The sequence below is a fragment of the Rattus rattus genome, chromosome 8, assembly GCF_011064425.1.
Source record: "Rattus rattus isolate New Zealand chromosome 8, Rrattus_CSIRO_v1, whole genome shotgun sequence".
NCBI classification, from domain to species: Eukaryota; Metazoa; Chordata; class Mammalia; order Rodentia; family Muridae; genus Rattus; species Rattus rattus.
In genome coordinates, this window is record NC_046161.1 from 109702520 (window position 1) to 109724347 (window position 21828).

The 21828-nt window shown below is 49.0% G+C and overlaps 1 protein-coding gene across 4 annotated transcripts; it reads left to right on the forward strand.

Annotated features, from left to right (window-relative positions):
* The first annotated feature begins 11016 nt into the window (after positions 1–11016).
* Positions 11017–18540, forward strand: Eomes (eomesodermin). 4 transcript variants are annotated; one of them, XM_032909616.1, is made up of 7 exons: positions 11017–11177; positions 11211–12021; positions 13009–13163; positions 13805–13926; positions 14495–14653; positions 14738–14799; positions 16674–18540. In XM_032909616.1, exons 1-7 carry the CDS (start codon positions 11102–11104, stop codon positions 17410–17412), a joined length of 2124 nt encoding a protein of 707 aa, XP_032765507.1. In that variant the 5' UTR covers positions 11017–11101; the 3' UTR covers positions 17413–18540. The 4 variants fall into 4 exon arrangements, with proteins under 4 accessions (XP_032765507.1, XP_032765509.1, XP_032765506.1 ...); XM_032909618.1 differs by having other exon boundaries at positions 16731–18540; XM_032909615.1 differs by having other exon boundaries at positions 11017–12021.
* Positions 18541–21828: the final 3288 nt, after the last annotated feature.

A 21828-nucleotide genomic window follows, 5' to 3' on the forward strand; every position in this document is an offset into this window, starting at 1 on the left:
ATGGCAGTTGACAACCCTCCATGACTCCAGTTGGGGGAGGGGGGAGGCAACCCACGGGCATAATACACAGGCATGCATGAAGACGAAGCCCTCGTCATCCACATAAAATAATAATAAAAGTAATACTTCACCTCAGAGTGAATAATACTTTTTCCATGGCTTTAGTGGACAAACTCACTGAAGATCCAAACTTTGAAATTGTTATTATCATATACAAATGGCGTGGAGCAAGATGTCGTAATATGGTGGCTCTATACAGGTGTTATTTATCCTGGCAGTCAGAATGAGGAGGCAGGGGGGTTAGGAGTCCAAGGTCTTCTTTGACTGCATAATGAGCTGGAGGCCAGCCTGGTCTACAAGAGGCCTTGTCTTAAAAATAAAAATAAATTACTAAATAAGTACCCCCCCCTTTAGCAATTCTACTGCCAATAGCAGATTATCAGCAATGCAGGCTGGGCCAGGAGCTCCCTCAGGCTTTCTCCAGGCTGTCACCTCCCCTTCCCTGTCAACTCTGAGGACAGCCCCCCACACACACACACAAGCCCATAAACTTAGCCATCTTCAAGTCTACTGCAAGTCACAATCTTTATCCAAAGCAAAACCAAGCACCTGGGTCTCGTGCACAGAGATTCTGATGTAATTGTTCTGGAGTGGTCCCCAGGCACCGGAACTTTTAATAACTACAGGTTATTTTAATAATATACAGGCCAAACTGCAAGCCACTGTATTACCCTGTTTAATTATTTCTTACACTCTCTTATCGGTGGACTTGGGCTATCTATAGCTACCATCAGCTTCCCCAGGACCTGGGCCTGACCTCCCCACAATGCAGTTTGCATGTTGGCACCCCACGATGGCCGGCACATACGCTACTCCATAGATTAAAGTGGCGTAGGATGCGCCACCTCTCAAAAGGACTTGGGGTGGGATTTACAAAGTTGCTGCGTCTCTCCTGGGACCGATTCATCACTTCAACCCCTAGCAGCCAAGCCCAGCGGGATGCTAACACTGTCGAAGGTCTCTTCCTCGCTCTCCTCTTTGATGTGACCTGGGGCAGTTTAGGGGGGCTGTCTAGCAGATAACTCCTCCTCCCACCAGAGTTGGGAGCTCGGAACTTAGTCCCAGACCTTGTTTACCAGCTTCTGGGTGTCTCAGAGGACAAACAATAGGGTTTTCTCTTAGAAAGGGAAACTCCTACCATGAGACCCAGGTGGGGATTTTGTGTTCTCTGAGCAAGTGGGGTTCAGAGCCTCGAGTAGCTCAAAACTCGAGTCTCCCGGAGCTTCGCGCAGCACCCGGGACAGGACCGCAAGTTGGATGCGCAGCCGCACCCAGAGTTCTAAAATCATCGAGCCAATACGAAATTTTGTTTAATTAAAAATGTTTACATAAAACCTATTTTGAACGTGTTCTTTCTCCTTCCATTACTAAACTTTCAAAGCGCTCCTCATTGTGCGCCTAGGTGTGCAAACGCGCTGGTCTTACCAGGCTCCAACTTCAAGGCGTATTTTAAGTGAAAACTGACGCAAGATGCGGATACAAAAGCGAGCAGATGGGTGGGGGACAGTTCAGGCGCACCTATGTCCTATATATAGTAGCCTCAGAAAGGACACACGGTTAAAAATGAATCCCGTTTGCCCAGGGTTCTGGACACTGGAAGAAGCAGTAACCAGGCGACAAAAATGAAAAAGAAAAATGAAAAATGAAGAAAAGGAGGAGGAGGGAGAAGGAGGAGGAGAAAAGAAAAAGAAAGGAAGAAACTTCTGACAAATATTGTCAAGTATATTTTAAGTATATATTAAGTGTATATTTTATTAAGGTATTACTACGCATAACATACTGTATTTTTGTTAGCTTCTCCAACTGTTGTGGACTCCAAGGCGTCTAGTTACCATCTGCCGTAGAGGCGGGAAAAAACTTCACTGAGATGTTTTGGGGTCCTGTTTCTCATACCTTTCCAATCAAGAAAATCTGGTTTAGGTAGGTGTTTGTGAGGAATGGGAATGGGGGCGCTCCGTATTGGTGGGTGTTCGAAGATGCAAGCCGTGGGGTGTGCCCTGGCCACAGTGGACTTAAGCGCTGGAATTAAGGCTGTAATTGACCCACCGCCCCACCCACACTGCTGGAGCAGACCGGCAGCGGTGTAAGAGCCACTTGGCCAACCCGGCGCGGTGCCCTCCCAGTGCCGAAAAGAGCTGGCTTCACTGCTTCTGGCAGCATCTTGCAAGGAGGGATTCTTACCAACTGCAGAGTCCCGGGAACAGAGCAAAGGACAGCTTCTGGCTTCCCCGCTGTCAGTCTAAGTCCGGCTAAGACTAAGAAACTGAAAGTGACATCCCAAGATCCCCACCAACTAAGAGCAAGCCTAGGGGTCAGAGGTGGGGACCCTTGGCTGGGAGAGGGAAGAGAAAAAGAAAGTTGGAGGGAGGGAGGGTCAGAGAACGAACTGGAACTGGACGTTGCTTCCCTGCAAAAGGCCCCTCGAAAGATCTCCAGGCCTCCTGTATCCTCCTCCCCCCTCCTCCCTCCTCCCCTCCCTCCTCCTCCCCCCCCTCCTCCTCCCTCCCCTCCCTCCCCCTCCCCCCTCCCTCCCTCCCTCCCTTTCTCTCTTCCTTCCTTCTTCCCTTTCTTCCTTTACTCCTTACTTCCTTTTATTTCCTTCTTTCTTTCTTTTCTTCTTCCTTCCTTTCTTTTCTGTGGGTTTGTTTGTTTTGTTTCTGTTAAGGGCCTCAGAGTTTGAGGGGAAACTTCCCTAACTTCTGTCCCGTTCTGCCTGGCCTTGCTACCCACAGATTATACGCCCTTCAGTCGGTCACTTCATGTCACCTTCAGCTTCTTTACCCCTGAAATAGGGTCCCTCATGCCTATCTAACACAGGTAAAAGGAGAGACTTCCTGGGAGAAGGTAGGCCAAGACCTTGGCCTAGTTCCAGCAGGCCGAGCGGTCCTCTCACTTTATGAGATTTTTCCACTGGAGTTATAGATCTATTGTTGTGTGGTACATCTGTAATCCAAGTATGTGAGGAGGCAGGGGGATCTCTGGAGTTGCAGGCCAATGTGGGCCACATAGTGAAATCCTGACAAAGTACACATACATACACGCATGCATACATACATACATACATGCATACATACATGCATGCATACATACGCACACATCCATCCATTCATACATACATACACACATATATCCATACATGCATACATACATACATACAAACATACACGCATCCATGCATACATGCATGCATACATACATCCGCACACATCCATCCATGCATACATACATACAAACATACACACACATATCCGCGCATGCATGCATGCATACATACACTCATACATACATAGCTATGGGTTGCAGTTCTTCCCAAAGAATGGACAGTGAGGCTTGGGATGTAGCTCACTTGGCAGAATGTTTGCCAGGATGCAGGAGACCCTGGACCCCACCCCAGTGCTGTCAGGGTCGCTATAAAATGAATGTTTGTCAGTTTGTTTTCTCCCGAATCCAACTCCCACCCCCTGTTCCCCAAACCCAAAGACTCACACTCCTCTGAGACCCTCCCAGCCCAGACCCTCCAGATCGGCTTTCTCTGCTACCCTTTCCAGCTGGGCACGGTGCACCTGGGTCCCCTTCACCTGTCTAAGTAAGGATGAGGGCTCCTGTATGAAATGCAGTCAGTGACCACCAGGGACCTGATATCAAAGATATGGTAGGGAGGCCAGGCGCCTACAGTGAGCAGCTACACTGATTCTCTTTCTTGTGCATTGGGGAAGTCAGTCCCCAGCTGGATGCAGGATGCTCTGTGAGGACCGAGTGCTCCTTCCCGGTGCCTCTTCCCCAGTCAATGTGAGGATGTCGAACCATGTGCCCTGTCAAGGCTTCTAGCCATCCTGGCCTTCAGTAGATTCTCACTGCTCAGCTCCTCTATGGCTCACAGGAACCCACAGGGAGGTGATCCAAGGGGAAGTTTCTGCCCTTCCTATCCTGGGTTCCTGAAGCCATCACTCACCCCAAGCCTCCCCATCTCTCAACCTCTTCCAGGTCTGGCCGGTACCCAATAGGTGGAGAAGTAACCCTAATCTTAAGGCCCCATTTCCCAAAGCAAAGTCCGGTTTGGATGGGGTGGGAGGAGGCCCTGGGAAAAACAGAATGCTAATGACCGTTTGAGTAGACGGAAGGCACGCCAGGGTTCGAGGGCCCCAGACCCTTGCTTCCCTTTGAAGTGCATCTTTCCAGCCGCGCTCCCTAGAGAGGTCTCAGAATTTCAGCCCTCCACCCCAGAAATGGAAAGGAGGGGCTAGAACAGCTGGGGACGCCCTTCTACACTTCAGAGTTATTCCTGCTTCCTGTTGCCTTTGACCTCTCCCCCGCCCCCACCAGACTGGGGGGTCCCTGGGTAGAAACGAGGCTGGAGTTTGCTTGTCTTCGTTCAACCTCGTGTCTTTGGGAAAAAGGGTGTCTGTCTAATGGAAAATCACAGAGCCTTCCTTTGGGCTTGGTGCGGTTGTTCTCTCTGTGAGCTGTGTTACTACTCCATTACGACTGGAGAAATAAGAGTTTCTGTTTCTTTAGGATTTTTGGTTTGGTTTTTTGGTTTGGTTTGGTTTGGTTTGGTTTGGTTTGGTTTGGTTTGGTTTGGTTTTTCCGAGGCAGGGTTTCTCTGGCTGTCCTTGAACTCGCCCTGTAAATCAGGCTGGCCTGATCTGCCTGCCTCTGCCTCCACCTCAGAAGTGCTGGGATTGAAGGCCAGCGACAGCCCAGGCCCAGAGATGCACTTGTGGTTTATTTAAGGTGCTTGGTCAGAGCCATGCACATCTGCAATGCTGAATGTTGCTTTTGTCTAAAGAGTCTAGAAAGGGGAAAAGATTCAACCTTTGTGTTTGTTGAGTTTTGTTTTTTGTTTTGTTTTGTTTTTTGCTTTGTCGTCCCCCACTCCCCCACTTGAACTGGTCTCATCCATCTCCCGTCTCTCTCTTTTTCCCTCGGTTATCTGAGGGGCTGGTATTTCTGCCAAGTCTTTGCCTCCGACACAGACTAACCTTCTTTCCATTTCTAGCTCAGGGCCTGGATAAAGATTCTCTCTGCCCCACGTCATTTTGGAGCCTTGGTTCAATGGAATGGGAGTGGGTGGGGTGGGGACCCAATGTGCAGAGACCTCCCGAGAACCCGTGTCAGGAGAGACTTCTGAGGGAGCCTTTCCAAAGCTGTGCCTACTCTCCCAGTGATGTGCAGTCTAGTTACACGGTGTGTGTGTGTGTGTGTGTGTGTGTGTGTGTGTGTGTGTGTGTGTGTGTGTTATTTGTACCTGGAGACAAGATAATGCTCTTAACAATCGATGCTATACTAATGCTGGTAATATCTGCTGCCCCCCCCCGTATTCCCTATAGGAGATATTAGCACTGAAAGATGTCTTAAAGGGGGGACGCATGCAGAAGCACATGTATAGTCTTTGAGGGTAGAAAGGGTCTCTTAAAAAATAGTTTTTATCTCTAAGTCTAAAAAGGGTGAAAGTTTCATGCCTATTGATTTGGAAGGGTTTGTCTTCTTGTTCTTTTAAGTACAAAAGTCCCCACCACCCTCTCACTTTAGTCCTTGTGCTTACAGAGCTGAGAGCCTGGTTGGGAGCTCGGCTAGCTCTCCCAGTTCAGATGGAGTGGCCACTCTCTCTCCCTTGGCAGATGAGCGCCCAGCAAGTGCCAAGTTGGTTCGAGGAAGAAAAGTAAGGAGGAAATGCAGGGCTTCCCACAGCTCCGGCCCCTTAGGCTTGCAGTAGTGAACCACGTGTTCAAATACTGTATTTGCTCAGAGCGGTTTGGGTTTTCACCTCACATGGCTCTTCTTATTTGTGTGAATAAAAGTTCTCCCAAAACAGGGCGAAGAGGATAGGTGTGATAATTGAGCAGCAGCTAAGTCTTGATATTCACTTACAGTTAAAGAACAGCTGGGCAGAGGTGGTCCAGGCCTTTAACCGCAGCACTGGGGAGGCAGAGGCAGGCAGATCTCCGAGTTCCAGGCCAGCCTGGTCTACAGAGCGAGTTCCAGGATATTCAGGTCTACACAGAGAAACCCTGTCTTGAAAAACAAACAAAAAAAGCCCCCAAAACAACAAAAACTTTCATTAAGAAATGTAAATGAAGATCATAGACTTCCTGTCAGAGATTCCTGGCTATGCTATAGGATGCTAGATACTGTAGCATATATGTTATATATACCATGTGTGCTATATTTGGTATATAATATATACTATATATGCTAGATACAATGTATTATATATACTATGTTACTATGTATATACATATGTATATGAATATATAATGTACAATAAGGGTAATATATAGTATATTATATACCATACTATACCGTAGGAGAAGTTATCATTTGTACAAAACAACTTCTAGCATATGTGTTAACTTTCATTCCAGGATTCTCCTTCCTCTTCACCTTCACAGTGATCTAAGACTATACCAGTGAAGATACCAGTTTCACTTGCTTACTTTTGTTTGAAAAGGATAAGTGAATTTACCATAATCCTTTGCTCCCCGCAGTTGTAGGTCTGAAGATTTATTTATTTTATTTTTAAAAGTAAATGTGATTATATCACTCTCACTCCTCCCTTTCCTCCCTCTAATTCTGCCCACCTATCCCCATCTCAAATTCATAGTCTCTGGCCTCCTTTTAATTGTGTGTGTATGTATATATGTATGTACGTGTACGCGTGCATGAAGATATATATATACACACACACGCTTATACATATTTAGGTATGAGTGGTCTACCTCAGTATGTATACTGACGTTTTGTTTTTAAGCAAAGCGATCCATCTATTTCAATGTCCCCACAGGAAAAACCTTAAATACATCCTCACGAAAGTGGAACTGTATGGGTGAGATTTCTCAAGGATTACTTGTCCTTGTCAAAATGTTTATTTTTGTAGGACATTTTCTAGAAGGGAAAAGGGGGATATGGAGAGGAAGGATGGGAAGGAAGGAAGGAAGGCAAGCCAGCTTACAGTGGAGAAAGCTCCCTGTCCCTTTGGGAAACAGGGCTGAGGTAGTAGATCTGGCCATCAGAGAACAAAGGGGCGAACAGTGAACCTGAGATGCTGAAATAAAATGTAACATCAACAAAGAGAGGGCCATAGATAAATAGGAAAAGGACCAACTTGCCACAAAAAACCCATTGACATTTTCCCAGAGTCCAGGCAAAGTGCTGGTGACCCGTTAATGTTGGAATGTTTTCCTAGGGTTAAAAGGAGAGCATGCAGCAAGTCTGTTCAGAATTTACAAAGTGTTTGAATAACATGGACCGTGTTTTGATAACACATTTTTAGTGAGGGTGAAAATAATAGAATTTATTGGGGCATTTATATGGGCCCCCTTGGTTGTCTGGGGGGATGGGGAGTGGATGGGCTTTAAACCATATATCATTGCGCTGATCTGTAATTCTCTTTTGTAATTTATTCATGCTGTGTGTGTGTGTGTGTGTGTGTGTGTGTGTGTCTGTGTGTCTGTGTGATGCATGATGTTGCTGTGGTCCTCAAAGCCTCTTAGTTTTACTTGTAACAAACTCAGGCATTACTATGGTCTACCTTTAAGGAGAAGAAGAGAGACCACAGGCCAAGTAGGTGTCATCACCAAGACGTGATCTGGTGGCACAAAGTTGGCATTGTTTGGGACAAGCAGGGGGTCTTTACCATGCTCACACCTAAACTCGGCTTTGGTTTCCTTCAGCCTCTAGAGGTTCCCTGCGTGCTCCCTCTCAAGCATTTGAGTGAACCCAGCCACCACTGGGGTCTGGTACTGCCAGGGATCTCCTCCCCACTGCTGACATTTCTGTTCAATGTATCACTGTCTGTTAAGCCACAGAAAACCAGGCACCTTTCAATAAATGTCTCATTTGGATTTCACGAAGCTCGGGGTGTAATTGAAATCAAACAGCAAACAGAGCGGAAGGTCCTGCTATTTAATTCACCCAGGCTAAGTGAGGGGCTGCCTGGCCCGTGCTTCTCTTTCTCTTCTGGAAAAGAGGACTTGGATTTTACAGTGTGGCTGAGACACAAGAAAACATTGATTCTTTTACCTCTCTTTCTCTTTACTACTGAGGGGGGAGAAGCTCATCCCACGTAGAAAATCATAGATGTGTCCTCCATAAATAATAGTAATAAAATATAAACTCATTATCATAGAAGTATTTGGTTTTTTTCTCTATGAAGCTAGGGAGAAATATCTTTAGTTGAAACGGTGCTTTTCACCATGTTAAAGGGGAAGGCATCTCATGATTGACAGTTACACTAAAATATAATAACAGTAATGTTAATATTAATAATAAATTCCCCCCAAAATCTCAAAAATCCCGGGTCCTGAGTTTCCTAGCGTTCTTGTTTTTGATTTGTGTTGGATTTCTCTTCATTTCTCCATCTGTAAAAAGTGTCAGAAATCAAACGAAAGTCTATCTACTGAGGTGGGGGTCCCAGGAATCCATTCAAATCCTCGTTACACAGATTGAATTATACCGAGTCAGTAATTTGATGGCACTAGAAATGAACCTATGTGCCTTCCTTCATGAGCTTGCTCTAGGGGTAGGATAGAATGAACCCGGTTCTGATGTGGTTAGAGGGACAGCTGGTCTGAGTTACTTGTGCCAGAGTGGGTCTGAACGGTGCCCATTGCCTGTGGTGGCACTGTGCCATGCCAGTGTTTCCCGGGTCTCTTCAAAGTATTTTGAAGGGACCCTACTTCTGACTGTGTTATAATGCAAAACTGACATGTAACTTCAGTCACCCCCTCTGCAGATAACGTGAGATTCAGTCTCAGACCTACTTTCCCCTCAGACATCCTGCAGCTCAGGACGAGACTAACGCAGACTTAGAATCAGCACACAAACTCCGGGCTGAGTCGCCAGCGCAGTGAGGCCCTTTCTTGGAACTCGCATCCCCCTTGTGGAATCATCACGTTGAATATCTCGGACTCTTTGAGGGGAATAAAAAAATAATTCCTTAGGTTTTTCTGCAACAAAACAAAAACAGAAACAGTAAGGTAACCTGGATAGGCTGCCATGCCAAAGCCTGAAACCAAATTCTGAGAGCTCAGGGTCGAGCGCGCAGGATGCCAGCTCCCGGGTTCTTTAAACCAAAATCGACAATTGTTGTCGTTCCAAACCACTTGAAAACCTTTGCGAGCGCCCAAGACCCACTACACTTTCCTATCGAAATCCCACCCAGCATCCGAATGCTTAAAGGACCGCTCCACTCCCTAACCCGGGCATGCCCATGTTCGTGCTTCTCGGGGTTTGGACCCAGGTTGGAAAGCTTCGCGCGGTTCCACTGCTGGCGTCTGAGCGCTTAGCAGATCCCGCGGCCACCTCATCTGTTCTAGGCAAAAGTTTCCCGTGTGATCGCGTTCGGTTGGGGGAAGCAGTCCCCACATCTCGACCGGAAAATGCGCTCCTGGAGCGACTACTGCAGGCGTCCGTAATTGCTTATTAGAGGATAATGTTCAGGCTTCTCATCTTCAACGAAACGTTGTTCCCCTTCTGTAATAATAAAACAAGAAAATATGACGCCCCCGTCCTTGACTGTTTGCGGAAACGCAGGGGGGGAAAACAGGCAGCTGGAGCAAAGGAGCTTAATTCAATATCAAACTGATTATTTCACTAATTATTCTGCCTTCTGTATTGTGCCGCAGAGAGGCGCAGGGAATCTTAACTGCACAGCTGCTAGGGAACCTTTGTGTCTTAGTGTCAGTCCCCACCAAAGATGTTGGCGAAAGCGGGGCTTGGGGGAGGTAGGAAACATCCAGGGTTCAGGAAAACCGAGCAGAGGGAATTTTGTTTAAACTGTAAGCAGTGAAAGTGACTGCCTCCCGGAGGCCGGTTTTAGTTGTTTTTTTTTTTTTTTTTTTTTTTTAAGCACGGTTGTAATCTTGAGTGCTTGGCTCTTTCGGTCTGGCTCATGTTGGGTCTTCGGCAGCCCACTTCAGAGGCTAGAAGCTGGGGTTTCTGATTCAGACGCGGAATCCTCTCCCCATCTCTGGAATACCAAAAGCTGAACGCGAGGTTTCTCTCCACCAACTCTTTACGTAAAAAGACCGAACAGAATAAAAAGCGGCTCCCGTGTGTTGAAGGCCAGGAAGTCAGAAGGAGGGTGCGCGCTGACACTTTGGGTCGCTCTCAACCCTCCCCAGATTTGCACACACACACACACACACACACACACACACACACACACACACACACACCCAGGACCTGCGCCTTCCTGCGAATAGGGAGCTTGTATAGACGTCTGTACCGGCCTCTAGGACCTGCCAAACTAGACCCGAGCTGAGGAATGATTCCTATGCCTGGGGTAGACCACGTTCGCAGACTTCAAACCCGTTTCTCCAGCGCCATATAGACACCGGGGACACCAGGATCCATTCTCACAGTGGGATATAGGTCCCCCAAAGACGCTTAAAGAAATACCAAGCCGGCAATAACAGCCAAACAGGCTAAGAGAAAAAGAAACTCGAAGGCGAGCCGATCCAATTAATAAATACTTAATTGAATTAGTGTCACCTCTAACAGCCAATAGCAAAGTCCCCTAGCCATGGGGCTGCGAAGCCCCTCCCTGGCCACACATATATAAGCAGCCAACCACAGCTCACAAGTTTCCAAGCGGTCAAGTAGGCCTAGGGATTGGTAGAGCCAGCCGAGAGGAAAAGGCTGGTTGCTAAACTCAGAGCTAAGTCCTCTTCTTCCTAGGTGTCAGTGTAGGGGTCCTGAGAGATTAGACAAGGAAGGAAAAAAGGAAGGAAGGAGGGAAGGAAGGAAGGAAGGAAGGAAGGAAGGAAGAAAGGAAGGGGACACCTACAACCCCGGGTTTGTTCCTTTGAGGAAGAAAAGGGACACCTACAACCCCGGGTTTGTTCCCTTGCGGAAAGGATTCTGGATTGGGGCGCGCGCTGAAGCTGCCCCGCAGGTCCGCAGGTGGGTAGCTCAGGCGAGGGAGGAAAGGGACATTACCTTACCCTCGGAAGAGGGCGCTGGCTCCCCCAGCCGGCCTTTATAACCAGGCCCCGGGAGGCGAGGAGGCAGCCGGCTGCCGTCTGCGATTCGCTAAAGCATGCAGTTGGGAGAGCAGCTACTGGTGAGCTCCGTGAACCTGCCGGGCGCGCACTTCTACTCGCTGGAGAGTGCTCGCGGAGGAGGAGGAGGAGGAGGAGGAGGAGGAGGAGGAGGCGGAGGAGGGGGAGGTGGAGGTGGAGGTGGAGGTGGAGGGAGCGTTAGCCTCCTCCCCGGTGCTGCCCCCTCGCCCCAGAGGCTGGACTTAGACAAAGCGTCCAAGAAGTTTCCGGGCAGTCTCCCGTGCCAGGCGGGGAGCGCAGAACCCGCAGGCGCCGGAGCGGGGGCCCCCGCGGCCATGCTAAGTGACGCGGACGCCGGGGACACCTTCGGCAGCGCCTCGGCTGTGGCCAAGCCCGGGCCCCCGGACGGCCGCAAGGGCTCCCCGTGCGCGGAAGAGGAGCTGCCCTCCGCTGCCACCGCCGCGGCCACCGCGCGCTACTCCATGGACAGCCTGAGCTCGGAGCGCTACTACCTCCCGTCGCCGGGACCGCAGGGCTCGGAGCTCGCCGCGCCCTGCTCGCTCTTCCAGTACCCGGCGGCGGCCGGAGCGGCCCACGGATCGGTGTACCCCGCGTCCAATGGTGCGCGCTACCCCTACGGCTCCATGCTGCCCCCCGGTGGATTCCCCGCCGCCGTGTGCCCGCCCGCGAGGTCGCAGTTCGGCCCTGCTACGGGCTCCGGGAGCGGCGCCGGTAGCAGCGGCGGTGGGGCCGGCGGTCCTGGAGGCTATCCCTACGGCCAGGGCTCTCCGCTCTACGGGCCATACGCCGGAACCTCAGCAGCCGGGTCTTGCGGAGGACTGGGGGGCCTAGGGGTGCCTGGCTCCGGCTTCCGCGCCCATGTCTACCTGTGCAACCGGCCCCTATGGCTCAAATTCCACCGGCACCAAACTGAGATGATCATCACCAAACAGGGCAGGTGAGTACAGGGCGAAGGGGCCCCTGGCGCCGGGTTGTCGGCTCACTGTGCGCTCTGCTTTTGACTGTTTAAATGCGTGCTGTAAAAGGGGACAGGACATCATATCTCCAAACTCGTGTCCCCATCCATCCTAACGCACACCTGTGGCTTGGGCTCCGAACCCCACGTTACTCTCCCCTCTAGTCACCTTCACCAGGGTTGACTGGGAGGAGGAGGAGGAGGAGGAGGCGGAGATGGAAATTTGGGAATGGACCCTTGAGGGCGGATCTGCGTGACCCGCTGGCTACTGGGTTTGCAGCGTGCGATTTGTGGGCGGAATGGGGAAAGAGGAGCTGGCTGGAGCTGGCTGCGGCCTGCGTACAAGTGCTTGAAATGCGGTTGTCTAAAGCTGCGTGACTTGGTGGGACGAAGAAGAGCAGAGAGCAGTCGGATTTGAGCTGGTGGGTGGGGAGACAGTTTCTGGAGCCAGGCGTTTGAGGGAGGGGGGGGCCTGCTTGCGGCGGGGAAGGGACCAGAAAGTTCTGGCACACCCTCGAAGCGTCAACAGCTTCTTCTTGATGAGTGGATATTGGGAGACAGGGACTCAAAAGACTCAGGATGTGTGTGTGTGTGTGTGTGTGTGTGTGTGTGTGTGTGTGTGTGTGTGTGTGTGTGTGTACAAGCGGGCGCGCGCCGGCCTAATGTTTTCAGTCACTTTTGCCTTTAAAAATAATTTTCGGATTTTCAGAAAGAAAACCAGCAGGCACTTGAAAGACCCTATTGCGTAGATGGATGTCTCAGAAGCACGTGAATTAGGGGGGAAAAATGATTTGGAGACTTTTCAAAAAAAAAAAAAGTCGGTTTAAAACATTTTCTTAGTTTCAGGCCGTAGTGGCCATTTTTTGTTTGCTTGCTGTTTATTACAGATTCCTAATGTGTCCGGGGGGCCAGAGCCGCTCCTGGACGCCCTTACTGAAATCATTTCCTCTGGTTCTGTTCTTTGCACAGGCGCATGTTTCCCTTCCTGAGCTTCAACATAAACGGACTCAATCCCACCGCCCACTACAATGTGTTCGTGGAAGTGGTTCTGGCGGACCCTAACCACTGGCGCTTCCAAGGGGGAAAGTGGGTGACGTGCGGCAAAGCGGACAATAACATGCAGGGTGAGGAGAGAGGAGGCCTGGGCCGGAAGAGATCTGAGCTCCAGTGCTGGACCGGCCGCATTTAAATCAAGCTTGTCACCTCAACCCGGGGGCCTGGAGATGTTAGCATTGTAGCTGCCTTCTGCTGCCGGGGAGAGATTTGCTCCGTCCTTTTTCTTGTTTCTCATTATATATCAAACCTTTACCTTGACCCTATGAGGCTATATTTGAGAAATGAAGAGCCAAATGAAGTTCTGGGTTTGGGGAAAGTTCCTGGGAAATGTTCCTGGCGTTTTAGAATTCTCTTGAGAAAGCCTAGGCCACCTTTAACTTAATCTAGAAAAGTTAAGTATTCGGTGAGGCACTTCCCCCTCCAGCTTAAGGCCTCAGACCAGCAGTCAAGAGCCATCTCCCCTCCTCTCGGCTCTGTTTTTCAGTTTGGAGACGTTGGTGATTGGAATACTTTGATTAAGGAAGGCTGGAAGCACCCTGGCCCAGGCGGGAGTGACCGGAGTCCCGCTGGGAGCCACTGATTTGGGCAGGCAGACCTCCCAGGGGGAGCAAATCCAAGCCTAGCTAGAGCCAACCTCCTCCCCAACCCGTCTGGGGGAAGGCTGTCTCCTTTCACTTGCTTATTATGTTCCCCTTCGTTTTCCTCTTAGGCAATAAGATGTATGTTCACCCAGAATCTCCCAACACCGGCTCCCACTGGATGAGGCAGGAGATTTCCTTTGGGAAGTTGAAACTTACCAACAACAAAGGCGCTAACAACAACAACACACAGGTAGGGAGATTGGAAGAGCTGGTGTCTGCTGGCCAGGCCTCTTGGACGGCTCACCCTCTTTTCCCTTTTGTCAGAGTGCTTGATTAAGTATTCACACTTGTGACTTGGCTCCCTTTTAAATTTATTTACCTCTGTCGATTGCACTTTCTTACTGGTAAGCATAGAAACATCAAAATTTAGGGGAGGAGGGAGCCAAAAGGAAAGAATATTTATCAAATACACAGACACTCTGTTTTTGTTTGGGTTTGGGTTTTTTTTTTTTTTTTTTTTTTTTTTTTTTTTTTTTTTTTAATTTTGGGCGGGGGGAAAAAGTAGGGGGAGGGGGAACAAGTTTTTTGGGGAGGAAAGAGAGAAAGAGGAGGGGTGGGGGATTTTGCTTAAAAGAATCTTAAAAAAAACCAAAGAAACCCCTCCCCCCCCAAAAAAAAAAAAAACAAAAAAAACAAAAAACAAAAAAAACAAAAAGAGAGCTGTGGGGAGCAAGCAAGACGTCCTATTTCAAAATGTAGTTTGTTAAACCCTGCTTTTTAGACCTCTAAGAGTCTCTCTTTTTCTGTCTCATCCCCAGATGATAGTGTTGCAGTCTTTGCACAAATACCAACCTCGACTGCACATCGTGGAAGTCACCGAGGATGGTGTGGAGGACTTGAATGAGCCTTCCAAGACCCAGACCTTCACCTTCTCAGAGACGCAGTTCATCGCCGTGACTGCCTACCAAAACACAGATGTGAGTGCCCCACCAGCCATGGGAGCCTCTCCAGCTAGGTCTAGCGAGATAAAGCACTCAGTTACCATTCTTCTCCCCATCTAGATTACCCAGCTAAAGATCGACCATAACCCTTTCGCCAAAGGCTTCCGGGACAACTACGATTCGTAAGTACTACCTGCCTTCACGTCCCGCATGGTCGTCTCCCTTGAAAAGACGGAGTCTATATTCCAGGCTGCCTGCAACTTGCTGTGGCATTGACGTGACCTTGAATTTAGGATCTTTTTGCCCGGTCCCCCTAGCCCAGAGCTCACTAGCATGGGCTGCCACACCCAGGCTTTGTGTGAGCTAGACAACCATTCTGTCTATTGAGTTTCTTCTTCGAGCCCGTTTGCTGGGTCACCTTTGTACAGGAAATGAATCATCATTTTCCTGAGGACATATTTAGTATGGCATTTTATATCTGGGATTTTTTTTTCTTACCTATTTTCCTGTTTATTTTTGCTAACACACACACACACACACACACTCACACACTCACACACACAGAGGCAAGTGCAAACACACACACACATACACACACATACACACACACACACAGAGGCATGTGCAAACACACACACACATACACACACACACACACACACACACACACACACACACACACACCGGTGCTGGGGATTGAACTCAGGGCCTTGTACATGCAAGGCAAGCACTCGCTATTGGGCTATAGCCCCAGTCCTATTTTTGCATATTTTGGCCTTGAACAATCTTGCTTCAAAATTTTTTTAAAAACAGGTTTTGTTAAAGGATGTTCAAGGCTTAAACATGAAGTTTCCTTTTCTTTTCTACACTTAGAATTTTTTTTTTAAGAATCTCCATTATTTATATCCATTTCCCTTTCATTTGATCCAACATTTATTTATTTATTTATTTATTTATTTATTTATTTATTTATTTATTTATTTATGGGTTTGGGTTTTTTTGTTTTTTGTTTTATGGGGTTTTTTTTGTTTTTTGTTTTTTTTTTTTTAAGTTGTTGTTTCTTCATGTGGCCCTAGCTGTCCTGGAACTCTCTCTGTAGACCAGGCTGACCTCGAACTCAGATCCACCCACCTCTGCCTCCAGGAGCTGGGATCAAAGGCGTGTGCCATCACTTTCCAGCCCAACTTTTAATTTTCTTTTAAAAAAAGGGTCTTATTTTTATTTTTAAGTGTGCGTATCTGTGTCTCTGTGTGGGCATGTGCTCACGCATATGGGTGCCTGTAGGCCAGAGGTGTCAGATCCCTCAGCACTGGAGTTCCGGGTGGCTGTCAGCCAGCTGATGTGCATGCTTCTAACCCAAGCCTAGTCTTCCTCAAAAGCAGTTCTTCACTCTCCAGTTCCTGATCCAGTTTTTAAAGAGTGTCACTAGCAAATCCCCCCCCCTTTTGTGTTCCAAGAGGGAAAAAAAAAGGGACCGGATGTGTTTTCCACAGCATTTGACTATACAGCCCTGCTTCTTGACACACAGTTGTTGTGTACCTGCTGGCATTCTGACCTCCCGACTGACTAGGGAGGGTTGCTTTAGTCCTTCCTGGTTAAGCACTCATACAGGAGATTTTCCATATTTACTTATTTCGAGACAGGGTCTCAAATAATTCAGGCCGGCCTCGAACTCAGACTGTCTGTGAGGCCCCAATGACCTTTTACCTCTGACCTCCAGGCTCCGCCTCCCCAGAGCTGGGATCACAGGCCTCTACCAACTTGAATGTAGAGCCGCAGACAGAACCTGGGCCTGTGTCCATGCTGACAAGGTCAGGCTTCTACCCAATGATACGTCGACAGATCCCGATTTCCCATAGGAAATATCTGACCCCTCGTGGAAATGTCCTTTTAAGGAGTGGGGAATCCACTCTGTCCTCCTAGTTCGTTCGACACACTGGCCCGCTCAACTCAGAACGGTCTGCAGAACAAGGCTCTAGCTTCTGGGAGGCAGCGCGTCTGGGGACAGTGTGGGGGTTGTCCTTTTTATTTTTAAGTGTCTCTCTTTGTATTGTAGCATGTACACCGCCTCAGAAAATGACAGGTTAACTCCATCTCCCACGGATTCTCCTAGATCCCACCAGATTGTCCCTGGAGGTCGGTACGGCGTTCAAAACTTCTTCCCGGAGCCCTTTGTCAACACTTTGCCTCAAGCCCGATATTATAACGGTGAGAGAACCGTGCCACAGACCAACGGCCTCCTCTCACCCCAACAGAGCGAAGAGGTGGCCAACCCTCCCCAGCGGTGGCTTGTCACTCCTATCCAGCAACCTGTGACCAACAAGCTAGACATCGGTTCCTATGAATCTGAGTATTCATCCAGTACATTGCTCCCATATGGTATTAAGTCCTTGCCCCTCCAGACATCCCACGCCCTGGGGTATTACCCTGACCCGACCTTCCCTGCGATGGCAGGGTGGGGAGGCCGAGGCGCTTATCAGAGGAAGATGGCAGCCGGACTACCATGGACACCCAGGATGAGCCCACCTGTGTTCCCAGAAGATCAGCTTGCCAAGGAGAAAGTCAAAGAAGAGATTAGCTCCTCCTGGGTAGAGACTCCCCCCTCCATCAAGTCTCTAGACTCCAACGACTCCGGGGTGTACAACAGCGCTTGCAAGAGAAAACGCTTGTCACCTACCACCTCCAGCAATGGAAATTCGCCCCCCATAAAGTGCGAGGACATTAACACTGAGGAGTACAGTAAAGACACCTCGAAAGGCATGGGGGCGTACTACGCCTTCTACACGACTCCCTAAAGAGTTGTTTTAACCTCTAACGTCTTTCCAGATGGACCTGGTGGTGTTTCGTTGTTTTCTTTGCCTAGGTTACCAAAAAGACTCTTGCCTTCCACCTTCCGACGTATCCTGTTTTGTGCAATTCTCTGAGAGAGGGTGCCAAAGCTTAACCACGGGCCGCAGGTAACGCACTGAAGCAGACCTAGCCGTTGTGTTTTTGTTTTTGTTTTTCTTTGTAAAGACAAAGCTAATGGAGGACTCTCGGGAGTATTTTAAAACTCAAAGGTCGTTCAAGGTGCTGGATTCATTGACAGGAAACAAGAAACATTCAGAGAAAGCAGGCTTTGAAGAGAGAGCGCCGGGTGCTATGAATTCAGTGAATTTCAGAAACAAGAAAACATGGAGAAAAAAAAAAAAAAACGTTGGCTCTCATTTCTACTCCTCCTAAATCTTTTAAGAAAACAGCAGCCCGGAGGGTTAAAATATTTTTGCTTCAGGAAGAGAAGGGTTGGCTCTTGAGTTCCAACAGTGGACTCTTCACAGACATCTTCAGCTGAGGGGCTAAGGGGCGGAGCCTGAGAGTCGAAGGGGGAGGAGCCCCAGTGTTGAAGCGGCTAGCCTGCCACTCCTTGCCTAATTTTGGAATAAACCATTTGTGATTGGGCTGGCTCTGTGTGGATGGGATGACCGCTAGAAAGGCGGGAGGATCAGAAAGAAAGGGAGAAATTAAGTGTACAATTGTATGTCTAGACACCTTAGAACAATCTGGAATATATTGTACAAGTTCAACTGCCTAGGTATCAGATAAAAATAAGGTAAAATTGGTGCTTTGGCGTTGTAGAGAACTTTCAGAAACAACTGCAGTATTAAGAGGGGGAATCCATATCTTGGAGATATTCTGTCTACTTAGTACTCAGCTGCCTCCCGTACTCACTTCTACCACGCTTAAGGGATAAAAACAAAAAAACAAAAAAAAAAACCCAGCTCAATTCTCTTTCCTTGGTCATCCCCACTTCCCTCTTCAGTAAATGTGAGAAAAAAAAATTGCAGTATGACGTCACAGTTCCTATAGGCTTTCTAGAGATTCTGAATTTTTATGTACAGTCGTAAGTCATTTTTAATAAATGTGGTTCAATAAGGGAACGGGTATAGCTCTGTCTTCTGTACTGTGGGTTTTATTTATTTAATTTTGTTTTCTTCTTCCTCTTTTCCAGCGTGACCCCCCCCCACCTTGCCCCCTCCTTAGAAGGCTCTAAAATCTTTTAACTAGCTACTGTGGTCGAGAGCGGTGGGCAGGGAATGCTTCTGTTTATCTCCACAACCCAAAAGATGAACGGGATCTACTTCCTCGCCCCACTAGGAAGTGTGGACAATGGGTGTTGGCTGGGGGGTGGGGGTGGGGAAGGAGTGTTTGCCCTGGAGATGCAAGATTGTGTTCTGCAGGCTTAATCCGAGCTTCCTATCCTCCGCCCTGGCCCTTAGTCATTCAGTTCTTTTCCTGGGTTTAACTTTAGGCGACCGGTTCGTAGACCCACGTAAGCTCCATGGAACTCCCGTGGCCATTAGAGAGCCTGAGAGTTCCGGGTCCCTGAAGCACCGCAGGGGCGCGGTGTTCGTGCACCCTATTGCGCCCATCTGCGGTTTTCCGCGACTGGTGCAGCTGTTGTCCTCGCTCGCCTTACCCTCAGCTAAATTTTATCCAGGACTTGGGCGCGGCAGTCACAGAGAAGTATTCCATTTGTCTGGTACACTGCAGCTCTGCAAACAGCATCTGGACAGCGGTGCATCTCGGTTTTAGTAATCCTGGACAGGGAAGGGCACCGCAGGCCCACACTGAACCCTAGGTGTGCGGAAGACTAAGCAGTCAGGGGAAGAGGACCCTCCCCGCCCCCTGCCAGACGTCCTGCCGGGCTATCTGCAGACGGCTTAAAGCCCAGCTTGCAAGCCCTTGGAGCCCCTTCACATCCTGGGGTAAAGGTCTAGCTGGGAGGGTCGTTGTAACAGCAGAGCGCGGAAATGCAGCTGCTAAGAGGATTAGCTGTAGGGAGGCAAGCAATCAGTCGGGCCCTCCTCCCCTTCTGCGCCCAATTAAGGTTGCCAGAAGATATACCTGAGCGGCGGACAGTCTCTCTGGTCCTCCAAACTTCTGGGGCCAGAGCACCGCCAACAAACTTGGGGGACGCACTGGCTCCGCATTTCCAAGACTCTTTGGCAAAGCCGCCCCGTCTTTCCTCGGAGTTCCAGGTGTGTGTAGTCTCTAGAGTTAAGCTTTTTAATGTGTGTTTGTGTGGGCAGCGGATTTGGGAGAAAGGCCAACCTAGTCAATACCAGCTTACTGCACCCTCGTCCAACGGTTGGGTATCTGGAGTATCAAAGGATGCTTCGGCTGCTTCTATCCTCAAGAGAAAGAAAAAAAGAGAAAGAAAGAAAAAGAAAATGCTAATCGCGTGCCGAGATAAAGAGGACTCTGGCCCTAGTCTATTTCAAGTCTTGTATATTTTTGCACCGTACAGTAAAAAGAATCCGGTACTTGTGAAAAGTCCCTCACAGTGTTTAATAGAAACGTAAATGGCTGAGTGGCCCCAATTAACACCTTGTGATAAGGCATTCCTGAGATGGAGTGTCAGACACCAAATTGTGAAGAGATGTATCTAATTAATCCTCCGAGGATGACACCGATAAACAAGCCTCCATTTAAATAAAGATCAAGGGCTGGGAACCCGGCCGGCTTGTTTACTCTCCCCACCCGGGCCCTGCGCGCTTTTGCGCGGGCACAGGGCTGCTCGCCCGCGTGAAGCTGAAACAGTGGCTGGGGGTGAGTAGAGGCGTCTGCTGGGTCGCCCAAGTTCGCTTGTCCCCAGCCCTTGCTATCAACAAAAACACTTAACTTAAACAGACAAACTGCAACGGAAGAGTAAAAGAATCGGCACAAGCCCAAAACGATTCATGGTTGGAAATATGTCTTCATCGCTAAGCAGTTAGGTTTTCGAGATAAAAAGGAAAAGCAAAGGATCCCCGTATTAATTGTTTTGCTTTGGGGAGATTCGGAATAGGACCTCTCTCCCTCATGTAGGCGCAGGTTCCTCCTCCGTGGGTGCAGGTTTTCTAGGCTGCGTGCAAAAGCCAAGAACTGCTGAGGTGGGGGGTAGGTGCCCTGAGCGTGTGGGGGAGGATGCTTCCGATGCCTGGAAGGAAAAATGGGAAAGGCAGGAAGAACCCCACAAGAGCTTGGGGTCAGTTGACCTTCATCTTGACCGGTGTTGGGGCCGTGGTTGGAGCGGGCTCACCGCTGTAATTTATGCCCCAACCTCAAGGGATGGTGATGCTCCAAATTTCCTGTTAGCCCCACCCTGTTTTCCTCCTTTCTAAGTTTCAAAGCCCGAATGAAGAAGGCTGGAGGTTCAAACGGGGGTAGAGGGTGGGTGTAGGGGAGAAGAGATACAATAGAGGAAGAGGGAGAAAGAGAGGGAAGGAGGGAGGGAGAGACGGAGGGAGGGAGGGGGAGAGAGGGGGTAAAGACACAGAAACAGAGAGAGAGAGAGAATATACACAGAAAAAGAGAGAAACAGAAACAGAGAGAACAGAGAGAGAGAAAAACAGAGGGGGAGAGAGAGAGAGAATACACAGAAAAAGAAACAGAAAGAGAAAGAAAAAAACAGAGAGAAACAGAGAAACAGAGAGAGAGAGAGAGAGAGAGAGACAGAAAGGGGGGGGAAGACACAGAAACTGAGAGAAATAGAAAGAGAACACACAGAGAGAGGGAAAGATACACAGAAACAGAAACAGAGAAACACACACATGCACACACACACACGCACACACGTATGGGTGTGGGACACACAGAGAGAGAGAGAGAGAGAGAGAGAGAGAGAGAGAGAGAGAGAGAGAGAGTCCCTGCAGGTGTCATGGAAATGCTGGCCAATGGAAACATCCCAGATACTCTACCCACATTCTGCCGCCGGTAGGGACAGTAAAGTCCTGGCTTTAAAGTCTTGGCTTTTTACGTTTGCTTCCACGTGCTGCTTCCTGGGATGCGCCTCCGATTGTTCTCCACTTGGCTGCGTCCTTATTTCAAAGATCACGTTTTCACCAGGTTAAGATTTCTGAACAGCCAGGAGAATTTTTAAAACCGCACTTGAAAAAACAAACAAACAAACAAACAAACAAACAAAAAACATTGTTGCTGCACCCGAAGGAACCCCTCCACACCCTCAGGCCTCAAGTTTGGATTTTCAGACAACAGCTCCGCCAGACTGACTTGAGAGGTCCGGTCCTGCTGTGGTCCACGGATAACAGGATCCCTTCCCGCCTGCGCAGACGCCTGGCCGGCTCGCTCCGGGTTTGCATCACCGCCGCCTGGGCGAGCCCAAGGTGGGCTTCTTCTCTCAGCATTCAAACTGGGCGATTACTGTCTGAAAGTGTGAAGTGGCAGACACC